The 18,052-nt window shown below is 45.9% G+C and overlaps 1 protein-coding gene across 5 annotated transcripts in view; it reads left to right on the top strand.

Moving 5' to 3' along the window:
* The first annotated feature begins 8,199 nt into the window (after nt 1-8,199).
* Nucleotides 8,200-18,052, top strand: part of WFS1 (wolframin ER transmembrane glycoprotein) — a 74,599-nt gene continuing 64,746 nt past the window's right edge. Inside the window, exon 1 of one of the 5 annotated variants that reach the window (XM_044417754.1) lies at nt 8,200-8,324. Coding sequence is in view for 4 of the 5 variants with exons in the window: in XM_044417757.1 (XP_044273692.1) it covers nt 8,474-8,486 (13 nt within the window). In the remaining variant the exon portion in view is untranslated. The other 4 variants (XM_044417757.1, XM_044417753.1, XM_044417758.1 and 1 more) reach the window with 4 other exon arrangements.

The following is an 18,052-nucleotide window of genomic DNA, read 5'->3' as shown; positions in this document are numbered from 1 at the left end:
GATCCCCTCTGACTCTCTTCTTCTCCAACCTGAAAACACCCAGCTCCCTCACTCTCATCTCACATGGCATCCCCCCACCCCCTCAATCCAGGTCCCATCCTTGTGACCCTGCACTGAACAGATTCTACCCTAGCTATGTCTCTCTTATAGTGTGAAGGACTGGACACAGTACTGCAGTTGTAGATGCAGCAAAGCCTTATGGAGTGGAACCAGCACCTCTCTCGATCCAGAAGCCACGCTTCTGGTTATACATCCAAGGGTGGCATTGGCCTTCTTAACCACCACAGCACACTGCTGGCTCATGTTTAACCTGCTATCAAGAAGTATCCTGATATCCCTTTCATAAGTGCTACTCTCCAGCCACTTGTCCCCCATCCTGTATCTATGGCACCTATTCTTGTGTCCCAAGTGGGAGACCTTGCACTTATCCACATTGAATGCCATCCTGTTGTCCCCTGCCCACGTCCACAGTTTGTCCAAATCCTTGTCCAAATCCTTTTGGATCTGGAGTTCCTATTTGTGGCCACCACTTCCACTTTGGTGTTGTCTGCAGATCTGGTTAGCAGACTGGTTACACCCTCCTCCAGGTCATTGATAAAGGGGTTGAACAAAATTGGTCCCAGAACTGAGCCCTGCACCTCCAAGACCTCCATTTTTAGTGCCATCCACCCCTCATGAACTCTCTTGCCTTCCAGTACCATCTCCCAGGAGACTTCCCCCAGCCTAGCCTTCAATTAACCAAAGTTGGTCCTCATGAAGTTCCATTCCCTGGTACTTGATCTACCATTCATCCCTGTTCTCCTGATCTTGAAGCATAGGATGGAGTGGTCACTCACATCCAGAGCTCCCCTAGTCTGCACATCATCCACCAGATTCTCCCTATTGGTCGAAACCAAGTCTAGGATGTCCCCCACCCCTTGTTGCATCTGAGACCCTGTGGGTGAAAAACTCTCCCTCCATTTCTTCTAGAAAGCAGTGGGAATTAGCTGCTGTGTCATAGTGCATCTCCCAACTAATATAAGGGAGGCTGAAATCTCCCGTTATAACCATGTCCCTCCCCTGGGATATCCTTCCAATCTGGTCTATCAGATCATTGTCCAGGGTCTCAGGTTGACCCAGTGGGCAATAACATGCCCCAACTATCAGATTCAGATTCTTGCCTCCATCTAGACCCAACAATCTTACCCAGATTGCCTCTGCCTGGTCCCCTTCTACTTCACTTCCTATCTCTTTGCATCCTATCCCTTCCTTAGCATATAGTGCTACACCCACTCTCTTCTTTCCCTTCCTGCCTTTCCTGAACAGAGCATATTCTTCTGTGTTGACATTCCGGTGCTACTTACTCATATCATCCCACCGTGTTTCCCTGATCCCCACCAGGCCATACTGTATCGTGTTTTTGCTTGGTTACAGATCAGTAGAGTGTATCTTCATAGGGGGGCATTCCTCATCTGTCACTTTTCCTGCAGTGCCCACCTGGCCATGTCTGATCTCACACAAGGCTTCCCAAACAGGCTGGTCCCCCAGAGGACCCGCAGCCTCACCCTGCTCAAGTGGAGAAAATGGATTTCTCAGCCTCAGGTCAGTGCCAGGCGATGGAGAGTGTGGTGCCAATGGTGCCAGCCTCTGCCTCCTGCAGGCGACATTCCTCCAAGGGAGTCTCCCCAGCTGGTTCCCTGGTGGCCCTACCAATTTGCACTTAGTGCAAGTGTATTCCGGCTCCTCCTGGGGGAGGTAGACAAACATGGCACAAGTGCTGCAGGTAACTGCAACACCTGCCACTCCTGCCATGGCCTTTTCCTGGTCTAGCATAGACCACCCCCCAGTGACCCGTATGCCCCCCCCCCCCCCGCCATCCCCTGCTTGTCTTGCCTACACTATCCTCAGGCAACCCAGATCACAACTAAGGGATGCAAAAAGGGACGACACCATTGTTTTCGGTCAATGGCTGTCCTGGGCCTAAAGTAGGCCTTGTGGGGAGCCAGCACCTAGGCCCTACCCCCTTTCACTTTACCAGGAGTCATGCTGGGCTTATGCTGGCGCAGTGCACCTCCCAGCTCCAACCTTCCTTTCCCAAGTTCTTTGCCGCTCTTCTGTATTCCCCCAGCTTCTTCAGCCCCACCTTTCTCTGCCCTAATGCATCTTGGATCTCCTGCTGACTTAATACTGACAAATAGGGATGACTTCGTGGATAAAATCACTGGACCAGGACACTCAGGCAATGGAAGCCCTTGCCCTTGAGGCAGGGGTAAGTACCTTGCTCAACTCAGTTCTCTTGACACACCCTTTTCCTATATGCCCTCTTTCCAACTTTGTCCGTAATTGTGATTGAATATCGCATAGGAATTCCTGTAAGCAAAATCAGATTTTAGAAAAATGGCTTCATTTACCTCCCTGACTCCTCCTCTGTGAGAATTTCCCCATATTTACCACTTTCCAGTTATCTCTTACTTGTAGTTGAGTAAAGGATCAGCCTCAACTTGATGCTTGAGATTTTTCAAGCCTTTTGTTGGATTGAGGAAGATTCATACCACTGTAAGAATCAGGATAATGCTGCAATTTTTGGGTGTAGACTAGGGCTGCAATGAATTTCAGAATTCTTTTTGGGGTGATGATATCACTTTCATTTTCAGTCAGGTCTTTGACTGCAGTGGAGTTCAGAAGAGTTCCTTGAAAGCTAAGCTGGGTCAGGCTTGGTTAGAATCTGGATGGGAGACCTGCGTCCTGCCTTGATCAGGAGGTTGGACCCAGTGGCCTTCTAGGTTCCTTGCAACTGTATGAAGTGGCCAAACATACTTGGGTTCTTGATTTTAAAGGAAGCATTTTGAACATGGCCATATATGTACTCTGGCTTTTGGGAAAGATGATTTTAATAAGGTCAGAGCAATGACCAGTGAGCTCCCATGGCAAGGACCTTTAAAAAAGTGGGGGGAGGGGGGAGGAGTTCAAGATGGGTGGGAGGTTTTTTTTTTAAAGGAATTTTAAAGGCAGAATTACAAATAATTTGAACAAAAACAAAAGATAGCAGAAGTTAGAAGAAAGCAATGTGGTTCCACAAAAAACGTTGAGTTGAGCTAAAAACTAAAAACAATCCAGATTGGTGGTCATCACCACTTCCTGTGGCAGTGAATTCCATATTCTGTCCCAATGGAAGCATCTTGTCCATGATAAAGGTTGTGCATCATGACAAACAAATGCTGAGACACATCCACTTCTTTCAGAACTAGCCAAAGGCTTCAGTGTACTCAGGTAAAATTTTAGATCTACAAATTCCTAAGACAAGGAGTTTGCCACAGCTCCTGCAGCAGAAGGAAGTCTTTCCAATTCTTTATGGAATGAAGATGTTAGTAATTTGTCCTTGTGTCACAAAAGGACCTTTCTGTTCTTTTCAATCCTGAGCGGCGCTTATCACCCCATGAGCTCGCTCGGAGAGTGCAGATAGAAGTAGCCACACAAACAGCCAGTATTTATAAATCAAGAGCCCTTTTATTGACTACAGTAAGGGAAATCACTTTCACTCACATTCATAGAAAACAGAGTGAGTCAGAAGGGGCCTCCCGGGCCATCTAGTCTGACTTCCCGCACCAGCCAGCTCCGCTCACGACATGCCCACAATGTGGACGTCCAGCCTACCCTTGAACGCCCGCACCGATGGGGCCTCAATGACCTCTCGTGGAAGCCCTCAGGGTCCTGACTGTCAGGAAGAGCTTCCTGGCATCCAAATGAAACCGTGGTTCCCTGAGCTTTGCTCCGTTGGAGCGCGTTCTGCCTTCCTCTGCAGGGGAGAACAGGTCTCAACCCATCTGCATGTGACATCCCCTCATATACCTGTATGTTGCCAACAGATCCCCTCTGCGTCTCCTCTTCTCCAGGCTGAAGAGACCCAGCACCCTCAGTCTCGCCTCGTACGGCATCCCCTGCAAACCGGCCACCAACCTTGTGGCCCTACGCTGCACTCACTCCAACCTGGCTATATCCTTTCGGTAATGAGGGGCCCAAAACTGAACACAATACTCCAGTTGCGGGCGTACCAGAGTCGTGTAGAGTGGTAGTAATACCTCTCTTGATCTGGAAGCGAAACTTCAGGCTATGCAACCAAGGTCACCTTACTGACTAGAGGTATCGTCAAGGCTTGCGCCTCCAAAACCTCCCTTTTGAGAGCTATCCACCTCTCCTCAACTCGCTTGCCTTCCACTAACCTATCCCAGGAGACTTTCCCCAGTCTCGCCTTCACTCGGGTGCCCCAGAGCCGTCCATGGCAGGCCAGCCCACCCTTTGTGGAACCACCGAGAAAGGCCTCCAGTGGCTGACATTCCCCTTAAGAAGAAAACTGCAGAATTTCATCCCCGGAGGAGCTTAGCAGACTATCCGGGAAAGGCGCTCATGAAACTACCAAGAGTCAGGGCTCCAAAGGGAATTGCCTGCACCGTGTACACTGGAAGCCCCTCAGGCTTCATGAAGCCGTTGGGGGCCAAATCTGGCCCCATCTTTGTCTGGGGAGGACCAGAAGAACTTCGTGGGCCCCAGAGATCACTGTGCCCATTCCTGGATAAGGGCACCCTAGACATTTCTTTCTTTCTTTATTGTGTTGTATGTCTGAGTTGCTCACAAAAACCAAAAACAGAAACATAAGTGTAACAAAAAAACATAAAACCATAGAAACATGCAAACAGAGCGAGTCAGAAGGGACCTCCCGGGTCATCTAGTCTGACCTCCGGCACCAGCCAGCTCCACTCACAACAGGCCCACCATGTGGACTTCCAGCCTGTCCTTGAACAGCCGCACCGATGGGGCCTCAACGACCTCTCATCAACACTTCTGGCTATGCAACTAAGGGTGGCATTCACCCGCTTGACCACCGCATCACACTGCTGACTCATGTTTAGCCTGCAGTCAACCAGTACCCCGAGGTCCCTTTCACAAGTGCTGCTCTCCAGCCACTTGTCACCTAACCTGTACTTATGACAGCTATTCCTATGCCCCAAGTACAAGACCTTGCACTTATCCACAGTGCACACCATCCTGTTATCTCCTGCCCACTTCCATAGTCTGTCCAGATCCTTTCGGATCTGGAGTACCTGCTCCTCAGTTGTGGCCACTGCTCCAGTTTTAGTGTCGTCTGCAAATTTGATCAGCAGACTGTTCACCCCTTCTTCCATGTCGTTAATGAACAGATTAAACAGGATCGGTCCCAGGACAGAGCCCTGGGGGACCCCGCTTGTCACTGGCCACCGTGCCGACGATTCCCCGCTGCTGCTTCTGCTTTCGGTCAGCCAACCATGTCCTAATCCACCGGACAGTGCTTTGGTATATCCCAAAACTCTTCAGTTTCTCAACCAGGATATCATGGGGTTACTTTGTCAAAGGCCTTGCTGAAATCTAGGTATACCACATCCACTGCATCCCCTCCATCCAGCCACCTCAAAACCTTGTCATAGAATTCCACAAGATTTGTCTGGCAGGACCTGTTTTTGCGGAAGCCATGTTGTGTGGCTGTCAGCCTCCCTTCCCTATCTAGCATCACTAGATCTCTCCCTATTATGAGCCTCTCCACTGTTTTTCCTACAATGGACGTAAGGCTAACAGGCCTATAATTCCCCATGTCCCTTTTACTACCCTTTCTGAAAATTGGGACCATTGATGCCACCCTCCAGTCCTCTGGAACTTCACCCGTTCTCCACTAGGCCTCAAAAATGGAGGCCAGTGGGCATGAGAGAACCCCCTGCCAACTCTCTAAGTACGCTCGGGTGTAACCTGTCAGTGCCTGGCGCCTTTGTAATGTCCAATGCCCTGAGGAGCCGCTCGACTTCAGGGTGGGGGGACTCTAATCTGTGGCCCTAAGTCCCCAGCCTCATCTAATCTCCTATGTGGATATCCCCCATCCTGCTTTGGGGAGAACACAGAGGCAAAATACTCATTTAGCATCTGTGCCTGTTCCCTCATATCAGTCACTGGATCTCCTTCCTCCTTATTTAGTGGTCCCACCACTTGTCTCCCCTTCCTCTTCCTAACTGCATGCTGAAAGAAGCCCTTTTTGTTGCTCTTGATATTCTTGGCAAGTCTCAGCTCCTAATCAGCCTTAGCCTTGTGAAGAATCCTTCTGCAACGGGCCTCCTCCTCCCGGTATACCCTTTTGTCTATTTCCCCCAGGACCCATTTCCTACTGAGGTTCCTCTTTCATCTAATCCCTCTAACCACCTCCTTTCACATGCATGGCGGCACTCTCCTCCGCCTCCCCACCTTACTGACTAGAGGTTTTGTCAAGGCTTGTGCCTCCAAAACCTCCCTTTTGAGTGCCATCCACCCCTCCTCAACTTGCTTACCTTCCAGTAACCTATCCCAGGAGACTTTCCGCGGTCTGGCCTTCAGTTTGCCAAAGTTGGCCCTCTTGAAGTCCCAGCTTCTATGCATTTTTCTGTCTCTTATGCATGTTTAGAGACAGAAAAATGTCCCACATCCTGCAGCATTTCCAGCCACCCCGCTGGAACACTTAACACAATATCCAAAGAAAAACAGGACACTAAGAAATCCAATCAGGGATGACCAATAAAAAAAAGCCATCCAATCATTTGATAAATGTATGTTTGTCTGCGGGGAGGCTTCATCCTTTAGTAAACTCTGCAGGAGCGGGATGACAGCAGCAAAGAGTTGGCAATTTTGGCTGCTGTGATTCACTAGCCTATACCAGTATTCCAGCTGATGCCAGCACAGCAGGATGGGCATCAGCAGGAACACTGGGTGAGGATCCTGGAGTTGGTGGCAAAAAAGGGAGGGAAAGCAAAAAAGCCCAGCACAAATCAAACCACTGGTCCCTTGCCACTGCTCAGTCATGGTGCAGGAAAGAGGAGGGGGTGCCTGGCTGAATATGCTGCCCTGAACTGCAGTTCCCTGCTCCATGTCCTCGAATGGGTGTAACACCAACTTGGGAGGAGGGAGGGCAGGCTGAAGTTTACCACATGCCTCTTCCCAGGTCCTCACTGAGGTTTGGGATGACCGTGCAGGGCAAGCACCAGGGCCACATCCCTTGTGTCCTACCTCCTTGGAAAAGTGGAGCCACACACACCCTTGCCCTTTCCTGACTGGGAAGAGGGAGGGACAGGGCTACAAAGCCCAGCATGAAGTGACTCACTGTTCAGCTGTGGCACACTATGGCTGCCACTGCCCCCTTCCTGCTGCTCAGCTGTGAGGCACCACAGCTGACCAATGGAGGATAGGGGCATACTTGACTAGGGCTCCTTGGGAGGAAGCCCAGCTCACTCTGGACTGTAGTCCCTTACCCTTTGATAGTGGAGGTCTTGCAAACATCACACCACAGGGGAGGGGGGCAGGTAGTGTGGAAAGATAAGTCAGTGCTCCTTTTTCCAAGACTCATCTGGGGCTTGGGAAGGTGGCATGGGCAAGCACTGGCACCATGTGCCTTGCACACCTCCTCTTTGGAAACAAAGAGGCATGCAAGGCAGGTAACAGGAGGGGGCATTTCCCCTGGGGAATGGGAATGGAGATGACCAGCCGCACCTGAGAAAGGAAGCTGAACAGCTCCTTCCTCCTGCTTTCACCCTGCAGTGGTGGCAGGCAGGATCCAGTTGCTTGGGTTAACTTCCGCATAAGGAAGCAAAACCAGCTGCATGGTTACCCAATTGTGTATTGTCTCTCCACAGAATCCAGGTGCTTCCCCTCCACCCAGGCTCATGGTGATGCTGGAGAGAAGGTGAGACTGAGAGCCAAACTTTGCTGGTTGTTATCAGCTACAGCCTTTTGGTCACAGTGACAATGCTTTTCTGGATCTCTGGCAAACCGATTGTTAAATTTTGTCTTGACCATATTTGAACTTATTGTCTGGATTTGAATGACACGTTCAGCCACTGTAGAACTTCTGTAGTCTCCATACATGAATGGTTCCAGAGAAGGCTTCAATTATGCAGCTGTGCCGCCTTCCTCACAAGACTCTACCAAGTGTGCTAAGGAAATAAGAAATCACAATCCCTCTGGATTGATTAGCACTACAATAGTTCTGTATTGGAGCCTTTGCCCTGGAGCACATCCTAGTAAAATTCTGTGACAGAGCTAACAGAGACACAAAAGCTGTGTCAGGAAAAGAATTCTCTATGAAGGACAGTGAAAGGACAGAAGCGACGGAACTTACGAAAGAAGCCTTCCTGTTGTTTCGCTTCAGCTGCGCAGAAGCGAGGGATGATGGGCAGGAAGCAGCTGGGCTTGAGAGCTCCTCCTCCGAGAAGCTGTTCTTGTTCTTACTCGGCGGGGACATCTAATAGGCTTGTCTTTGGTTTCTTAACGCTTGTTAGTGCTGGTGGCGGATGAGTCAGGTGAGGTCTATTGTGTGAAAGGAAGGGTGACTGCTGCTTGATTAGATCCCTTTATTCCTCATGATAGTCCTGGGCATTGCCTTTGTTATCCTGGAAGTACCCTCGCTTTTTCCTTCCGTTGTAGTCGAGAGCTGAGAACTACATGACTCATGGGCTTGCCAGGTAGTTTTTCCCACAACCTCCTTTGCCTGTTTTGTGCTGCTTCTGCGAAGTAATTGTACATTCACTTCTTGGCTTGCACCAGCTGTTTTTCCAGTGGTACCTTCAGCAGTAGCAATCGGAGAGAAGGGGGAAACACCTTTAAAATCTGAGCAGTCTACTGTTAAGCACAGTTACTCGGCAAGGAGCCCGAGCCCATTCAGTGGAGATTACTTTGGAGTTATGAATGCCGAGTTGTGACATTTGCAGTACGGAGGTTTGCTTGTTCATTTGGAAGGCAACACATTGAATTCAAGAGTTTTCATTGGATTTTAGTGAGCCTAAACTTGTTTTATTCCGAATGAGTTGGAGTCTCAGTAAGTACGCACAGAAATCATCTTCAAGAAGTTTTCACTTTTAGAATGGCTGTTCTGACACACTTTAGAAAAAGCAGCAGCTGTTTTCTTGCTTTCCACACTTACTTTAGTCTTTCGGTGCCAAAGGTTTTTCTTGCATCTTTTCAGTATATTCTTAATGCTTCTTATTATTGAACTTCCTTTGACTTTAGCTTTGTCTTTGCAGAGTCACCTTGGAATGGTATCTGATCTTATTTCTAGTAGTTGTGCCCACCATGCAAGCTGCAGTCAGAAGTTAGTAGCTGACATCATTACATATGGTTAAATAGCTTTTCTGTGGTTTGCATGGAGCTTTGTGTAGGTTTGAAGAATTGGGCAGCTGTAAGGGCAGCTTGGGGGCTTTAAATCCAGTATGGAAAACTTTCTGCAATATCGGAAAGCAGGTATGAAATCAGCCCTCTGCTTTGAGAGATGCAAAATTCAAACTTGCACCACTGTGTATTGCTTATGTTAACATGTTGATACATATAGTATATTGCCTTTGAGAGTGCCTGTCTTGAGAAAAGAATTGGCTGATGCTTCTGGTCCAAATTTTGCCCTCCCAGCACCTTCTTTGGAATCTTGTAAACAATTCTCATCCCCTGTAATAGTAAACATACGTAGCTGAGTGCTCACAGGATTGGAACAACTGACTAACAAGGGGGAATATATGAGCATACTTCTGTAAAATGCTCAAGTATGCAGAAGGAGAAAGCATTTTTAAGCCTTCAGAAGAGGCACACTGTGAGGCGTGAGTATGCTCAGGTGCATCCAGGAGCCAGTGATGATTAAGTTAGGATGGAAATCTGGATGGTAAGACTGAGAGGGAAATGGATTGACTGAGCTCTTTATAGCTTACAGTATTGTGCAGGGAGGGTATGGGTGGTGGATAAAAAAAAGAAAATTTAAAGTTGATCTAATGTTGTTCAAGTCTTTTAAGCTTTCGGTTTATTGGAATAATTACATTATCTTTCATACTTAATAATTTCATATTAATTATCTTTGATATTTATATCAGCTATAGTTAGCTAGTGTGTAACAGTGGAAGAAATTTTTAAACTTTTGTGGTAATTTGTATTAGTCCTTTGTTAGCTAAGTTTTCCATAAATAAAAACAATTCACTTAAATAGTTCTTCTCTTTGCTTTGTTGTCATTATTTCTGGGGAACATTAGGCTCACCTTATTACAAAAATAAAAGGAAACTAAAGCAAAAGAGGAACTTATTATGGTGAGCATGTGTGCTGATTCTTCAGGCATCATCAGCATCATGACTTCATAGAATATTTTACAATATTGGGTGACAGTTCAGTTGAGTTTTTAACCTATAATTGTTCCACAGACTAATTTTGTCCATAACAAGGAAACTAGTTTACTTTCTCTCTCCTATTTCATGCGTATAAAGATCTGGTGGGGTAAAAACTGCATCTAGTAGGCATTTTTATTTCATACCTCAATAAGACTAGCAGTTATGTAAAGTGGAGAACATTTAGTGCAAAATATGTGAACCCTGAGGAAGGGTATCTGAACTTTGGCCGAGTTTTTGATGTAATCTGACTTGTTTGAGGTGAATACTCAGAAGTTTTGTTTTTAGAAGTTTGAACAAACTGTTTAAATCAGCTTTCTTCAACCTGATAATGTAACCTCCAGAAGTTTTTGAACTTCAACTCCCATTCTTGTTATGTGCTGCCAAGTCATCTCCAACTTAGGGCTACCCCATGAATGAAAACCCTCCAAAGTCTCCTGTCCATGACAGCCCCGCTCAGCTTTTCTAAGTTCAAGGCTGTAGCTTCCTTTATGGATTCAATCCATCTCATATTTGCTCTTCCTTCTTTTTTTCTGACTTTGACTTTCCCTAGTATAATTGTCATCTTTGGTGAGTCTTGCTTTCCTGTGATTAACTCCCCTAACTCCCATTCAGCTGGTTTATAGCTAGGAATGCTGGGAGTTGTACTCCAAGAACACCAGGCTGAGAAAACTGCCTTAAAAATATGCATGCTTACTGGAAGTAAATACCACTGTATTGATGGGGCTTGCTGAGAGTGGCCAGTTCTTCAAGATCCAGGGTCTGATCTGGTGGCCTTACCTTGCAGTTAGAACTGGAGGAGGAACCAAGCCCTAGAGAGTCACGGCAGCTCTACTGGAAAATCCATGCATTCAAAGGAGGGGTGCAAGCCAAGGCCCCAGCAGAATAGAGTTGTATTAAGAAGTAGGGTGTTGGAAGCAACATCAGACTGACCTCAGCTGTGAAGTAAGGATGTGGCTAAGCCAAGCAAGTGTAAAAGGCTTGCTTCAAAAAAGAACTAGTGCTGGAAAAAAAATGCTACCACTTCTGTGTCTGGCATTCCTATTTGACATTCAGCTCCTGTTTATTGACTCTGCTCTTGCTTCATTTTGCCACTCTTAGCTCCTTCACGGTATATATGTCTTCCCTTATCATGATTTTTCATTTATGGCATCCTGGTAACTGACTACAGACTATTTTAAATTATTGCCTTTCATTATCACCTTTTGAACCTGAACACAACCCATTATGGTGAGCAGTGGTGGCAAAGAAGGGAGTTTGAAGGGTTGAAGCATTAGGGGAATTGTAGTAGGCAAATTCTGCCAAAGGAAGAAAAGTAGACCAATTGCCCTTTGGGTAGTTGACATAGCAGCAGCAGTATTGCTCCAAGGTAGCATTCAAGTGCTCATTCTGGCCATTGGACCAGGGGTGGTGAGCAGAGGACAAGTGTAGGTCTACTCAGAGTAGGGAGAGAAGTTCCTGCCAAATATGGGAAGTAAATGGGGTGGGGGGACTGTCCAAAATCACTGCCCAGGGCCACCCATGCAATCTTTAATTATAATGGACAAACAGGGATGCAGTGGCCTTTGCTGAGGGGAGCCCGGTGCAGAGTATAAAATGAGCCATCGTAGTGAATAAATCAGTCACAACCAAATTAGTATTATAGGCAGCAGAAACAGGCAAGTCAGTGACAAGGTCCAGAGATATTGTATGCCATGACCCTGGTTGTGGGGGTGGGGGGCAGGCACAGGGAGCAAAAGCCCAGCAGGTTTGCTGGGTGGTTGTTTAGCAAGTTGACATGTAGGGCATGACTGGGCATAGGTCTTGATATCATGATGGATTCACAGTCACCAAAATTATGTGTAACTCCATGCAATGTTTTATAAGTCCCAAAATGACCCACTGAGGGAACATCATGCAGTTGGTGCAAAACCCATTCCTTTTGGGAGAGGGGGATATAGAGACCCTGATTACAGTAAAGCAGCCCATTCTGGAAAGAAAAGGCAGCAGGCAACATCCCAGTGTCCTGTTCCTTGCATTTTGCTAATACAAAGGGATCACTCTATTGTTCTTGATGGAGCTTGTCTATCCAGGAAAGGTTGGAATTGGTAGCCACCAGAGATTCAGAGTGGAGAATCAGGGCTAGAACAGGATGAGATCTCTTACTATCAAAATACTCTGGTTTACAGGACAAGACCTCTGTCAATAAATTCTGAGCCAAAGGAATATAAGTGATGTTGACGCAAAACCAAGTGAAGAACAAAAACTATTATGCTTGCCTTTGGTTGAGAAGATTGGCTGTTTGGAAATGCTCAGTGTTCTTGTGGTCAGTTTGAATGAGAAGAGGGTGGGCAGCCCCTTCCAGTGAATGGCACCCCGCTTCTAGAACAGATTTTATAGCCAAGAGTTCCTTTTCTCAAATGGTGTAGCTCTGTTCTGAAGGGGTTAACTTTCAGGAACGGAAAGCACATGGCTGAAGGTCCCCTTGCTCCCCCACCCCCCACCACCCCCCACAGGATGGCTCCCAGGGCTCAATCAGAAGTGCCAGTCTGAATTACAAAGAAGGCCTGAGCAAGGATGTGGGAGTAGAGTCTCAGAGGCAAAGTGTCTCTTTAAAATCTGGAAAGCCACATCCATGGCAGCAGTCCAGGCCAATTGCCTCCCTTTCCTCTTAAGCAAATCAGTCAGAGGGATGGTAAGGTGGGAATAGTTGGGAATGAATTTGCGATAGAAATGAGCAAAGCCCAGGAATCTTTGCAACTCACATGTCATGCGAGGGGCCACCCAAGACAAAACAGCTTGTACCTTGGTTGGGTCCATTTTCAATCCTTGAGATGCAATCTGATATCCCAGATTTCAGTTTGGAAAGGTAGAACTCGCATTTTTCAAGTTTAGCTGACAGGTGGTTTTCTCTCATCTGTTGGAGGAAGGCTTGAACATGCCATTCATGCGAGGCTGGGTCTTTTGAGAAAATTGGCAGGTCGTCCAAGTATACAATCAGGAAATCATCAAGGAAGTGCTGGAAGTCCTCATTCATGAAACCCGTAAAAGCAGCAGGGGCTCCTGTCAGTCCTAAAGGCACTACTAGGAATTCATAAGTCCCATATCTTGTATCTGTTTTGTGTGGAATGGGCTTCCATGAGAGGTGGTTGAGGCCCCATCGGTGATGGTGTTCAAAGATAGGCTGGACATGCACATGGTGGGCATGTCGTGAGCGGAGCCGGTTGGAGCCAGGGGTCAGCCTAGATGGCCCAGGAGGCCCCTTCTGACTCGGTCTGTTTCTATGTTTCTAATCTCCCTTCCTAATCTGAAGGAAGTTATAGGCATCCCATTAATCTAACTTAGTAAAAATGTGTGCCTCGCCAAGGCATTCTAGCATTTCAGAAATTTATTTATTTATTTACAATATTTCTACCCCGTCCTTTTCAAATGTGCCAGGACAGCTTACAAACTAAAGATATGGGGTGCTGAATAGGAATTGTAATCAAATTCAGACATCTCCAGTTGACCACTATTCTTTTTTCACCTATTTTCTTAAGAATAATTAGAGCAGGGCAGTTGTGGGAGAGGAAGAGGGGTGGATGAAGTTCTTTTTTAAATTAGTTGTGAGAAATTCCTTTAATACTGTCAGTTCTGATGGGGACATAGGGTATAGTTTCCCTACCGGGGGCAGGACACCAGGAATCAAGTCAATTACTTTTTTTTTTCATCACAAAGTCATGCCTGATGCATCACAACTCCATGGACAACATTCTTCCATGCTCTCCTGTCCTCCACCATCCCTCAGAGTCCACCCAAGCTCACACCGACTGCCTCAGTGACTCCACCTAGCCACCTCAACCTCTGCTGTCCCCTTCTCCTTTTGTGGTCAGTAGTTCCCAGCATTAGGCTCTTCTCCAGGAAGTCATTCCTTCTCATTAGGTGGCCAAAGTATTTGAGTTTCATCTTCAGGATCTGGCCTTCTAAAGAGCAGTCAGGGTTGATCTCCTCTAGGACTGACTGGTTTGATCACCTTGCAGTCCAAGGGACTCACAGGAGTCTTCGCCAGCACCACAATTCAAAGGCCTCAATTCTTTGGCGCTCAGCCTTCCTTATGATCCAGGTTTCACAGCCATACAATGCAACTGGGAAAACGAAAGCTATGACTATATAAACTTTTGTCGGCAGGGTAAAGTCTCAACTTTTTAGTATGCTGGCCCAGGAGCAAGCATTGCAGTCACCGTCTGTGGTGATCTTGAAGTCCAAGAAAATAAAATCTCTTACTGCCTCCATTTCTTCCCCATCTATTTGCCAGGAAGTGATAGGACCGGATGCCATGATCTTAATTTTCTTAATGTTGAGTGCAAGCCAATTTTTGCGCTCTCCTCTTTCATTCACATCAAGAGGCTCTTTAGTTTCTCTTCACATTCTGCCATTAGAGTGGTATTGTAAGCGTATCTGAGGTTGTTGATATTTCTCCCAGCAATCTTAATTCCAACTGGTGAGTCATCTAGTCCAGCCTTTTGCGCTCTGCATATAAGTTAAATAGGCAGTGTGACAATATACAGCTTTGCCGTACTCCTTTCCCAGTTTTGACCAATCAGTGGTTTCATGTCCAGTTCTCACTGTTGCTTCTTTACCCACATACAGCTTTCTCAAAAGACAAGATGGCCTGGTACTCCCATCTCTTTAAGAACTTGCCACAATTTGTTGTGATTTACACAATGAAAGGCTTTAGCAGAGTCAATGAAGCAGAAGTAGATGTTTTTCTGGAACTCCTTAGCTTTCTCCATGATCCAGCATATGTTGGCAATTTGATCTTTAGTTCCTCTGCCTCTTCGAAACCCTGCCTGTACTTCTGATAGTTCTCAGTCCACATACTGCTGGAGCCTAGCTTGTAGGATTTTGAGCATAACTTTGCTAGCAGGTGAAATGAGCGCAGTTGTACAGTAGTTTGAACATTTTTTGGCATTGCCCCTCTTTTGGATTGGAATGTAAACTTTTCCAATCCTGTGGCCACTGTTAAGTTTTCCAAATGTGCTGACATATTGAGTGTTGCACTTTAACTGCACCGTCTTTTAAGATTTTGAATAGCTCAGCTGTAATACCATCTCCTCCAGTAGCTTTGTTATTGCTAAGATTTCCTAAGGCCCATTTGACTTCATACTCCAGGATGTCTGGCTTCAGGGACATTGAGAACTTTCTTGTATAGTTCTTTTACGTAATCTTGCCACTTCTTCTCCATCTCTTCTGCCTCTTTTAGGACCATGTCATTTTTGGCCTTTATCTTGCCCATTTTTGCAATGGGGAAGATAAACTGGAGATACCCTTTATCTCCAGCTTTCTTGAAGAGATCTCTAGTCTTTCCCATTCTATTATTTTCCTCTATTTCTTTGCACTGTTCGTTTAAGAAGGCCTTCTTATCTCTTCTAGCCATTCTCTGGAATGCTGCATTCAGTTGGGTGTATCTTTCCCTTTCGCATTCCCTCTTTCCTCAGTTATTTGTAAAGCCTCCTCATACAGCCATTTTGCTTTCTTGCATTTCTTTTTCTTTCAGATGATTTTAGTTGCTACCTCCTGTGCAATGTTGTGAACCTCTGTCCATAGTTCTTTAGGCACTCTGTCTATCAGATTTAATTCCTTAAATCTATTTGTTATCACCAATGTGTATTCATAAGGAATATGATTTGGGTCATACCTGAGTGGTTTCTCCCACTTTATTCAATTTAAGCCTGAATTTTGCAATAAGAAGGTCATGTTTTGAGCCAGTCAGCTACAGGTCTTGTTTTGCTTCTCCATCTTTGGCTGCAGAACACACAATCAAACTGATTTTGGTGTTGACCATCTAGTGATGTCCATGTGTAGAGTTGTCTCTTGGGTTGTTGGAAAAGAGTGTTTGCTATGTTCTCTTGACAAAATTCTGCCAGCCTGTGCCCTGCTTCATTTTGTATTCCAAGGCCAAACTTGCCTGTTATTCCAGTTATCTTTTGATTTCCTACTTTAGCATTCCAATCCCCCATGATGATAAAGGCATCATTTTTTGGTGTTAATTCTAGAAGGTGTTGTAGGCCTTCATAGAACCGGTCAACTTCAGCCTCTTCAGCACCAGTGGTTGGGGCATAGACTTGGACTACTGTGATGTTGAAAGGTTTGCCTTGGATTTGAACTGAGATCATTCTGTCATTTTGGAGATTGTATCGCAGTGCTGCTTTTCCTACTCTTTTATTGACTATGAAGGCTACTCCATTTCTTCTGAGGGATTCTTGCCCACAGTAATATACCTAATTCACCCATTTCTGTCCATTTTAGTTCACTGATTCCCCAGATGTCGATGTTCAGTCTTGTCATCTCATGTTTGACCACATCCAGCTTACCTTGATTCATAGATCTTATATTCCAGGTTCCTATGCAGTATTTTTCTTTACAGCATCAGACTTTCTTTTCATCACCAGATACATCTGCAACTGAGTGTCCTTTCAACTTTTATCCAGTTGCTTCATTCTTTCTGGCACTACTTGTACTAGCCCTCTGCTCTTCTCCAGTAGCACATTGGACACCTTCCGACCTGAGGGGCTCATTTTCTGGTGTCATATCTTTTTGCCTTTTGGTATTGTCCATGGGGTTTTCATGGCAAGGATACTGGAGTGGGTTGCCATTTCTTTCTCCAGTGGATCACGTTTTGTCAGAGCTCTCTGCTATGACCAGTCCGTCTTGGCTGCCCCTGAATGGCATAGCTCATAGCTTCATTGTGCTACGCAAGCCTCTTTGCCATGGCAAGGCAGTGATCCATGAAGGGGAAGTCAATTGCTAGGTCACACGATAGATGGGGATGCAGTTGCTCTGCTTTCTTGGGATTCAAAACTAACCAAAAATCATGGTATTGTGGAGGTCAGGCTTTGGGAAAAGGAGGGGGAGAAAGAGAAGCAATTTTAGAAGCAAAAACTGTATATTCAATGAGACATGCCTGATGTTCAAGTTGGATTATGAAAAGGACGAGGCACTAAACATATCTCAAATACAATACCAATGAATTCCAGAAGATAATGTTATGTTTTATGGACTACAGCAAATAATTATACAACTTTAATGTGAACAATAAAGAAATGGAAATTGTGAAAGATTGGCCAATTCAGTTATCAGTTCAAAGGGAGACTGCAGCTATAAAATTAGGAGGACTTGGAATGACCACAATGGCGGAACCAGAAAAGATCATCAAGGCCAATATCATCCACACGTATGAGTGTGAAAGCTGGGCAGTGAAGAAAACTGACAGGAACAAAATTGATACAGATGTGGTGCTGGAAGAAAACTTTGATATTACCCTGGACTAACTGAAAGATGAACAAGTGTGTCCCAGATCAAATCAAGCCAGAACTTTCCTTGGAAGCAAAATTGACAAAAGTAAGACTGTTTTATTTAGAGCACTTCATGAGAAGGCAAGACTCCCTGGAGAAGACTCCCTACCTTTCACTTGCTAGAGAAACTGGAATGTAGAAGAAGAAAAGCAAGATAAGATGGATCAGTTCCATAAAATAAACCATAGCCTTGTATTTAGAAGAGCTGAGCAGGGCTATGAAGGAGAGGGCATTTTGGAAGGCATTCATTCATAGGGTCCCTGTAAGTCAGAGATGACTTGACAGGGTGTAACAACAGCTTATTATCTTGCAATATGCTACTCTTGCCACTTATAGCCACTTAACTGCAAATCTGTTAAGGACAAAGAATCTCCCCAAGGTTTATTCATCATTCCCCAGAAGCTACTTATGTCATATGTTAGGGGTTCCAAACATAACCCAAATTAAACAAATAATTAGTCGTCATTGAGGCCCCATCGGTGAGGGTGTTCAAAGATAGGCTGGACATACACATGGTGGGCATGTCGTGAACGGAGCTGGCTGGAGCCGGGGGTCAGACTAGATGGCCCAGGAGGCCCC

The sequence above is a fragment of the Varanus komodoensis genome, unplaced genomic scaffold (assembly GCF_004798865.1).
Source record: "Varanus komodoensis strain SLA01 unplaced genomic scaffold, ASM479886v1 scaffold9, whole genome shotgun sequence".
Taxonomy (NCBI): domain Eukaryota; kingdom Metazoa; phylum Chordata; class Lepidosauria; order Squamata; family Varanidae; genus Varanus; species Varanus komodoensis.
Note: the sequence above shows the minus strand (reverse complement) of the source record. Positions and strands in the feature narration are given on the sequence as shown.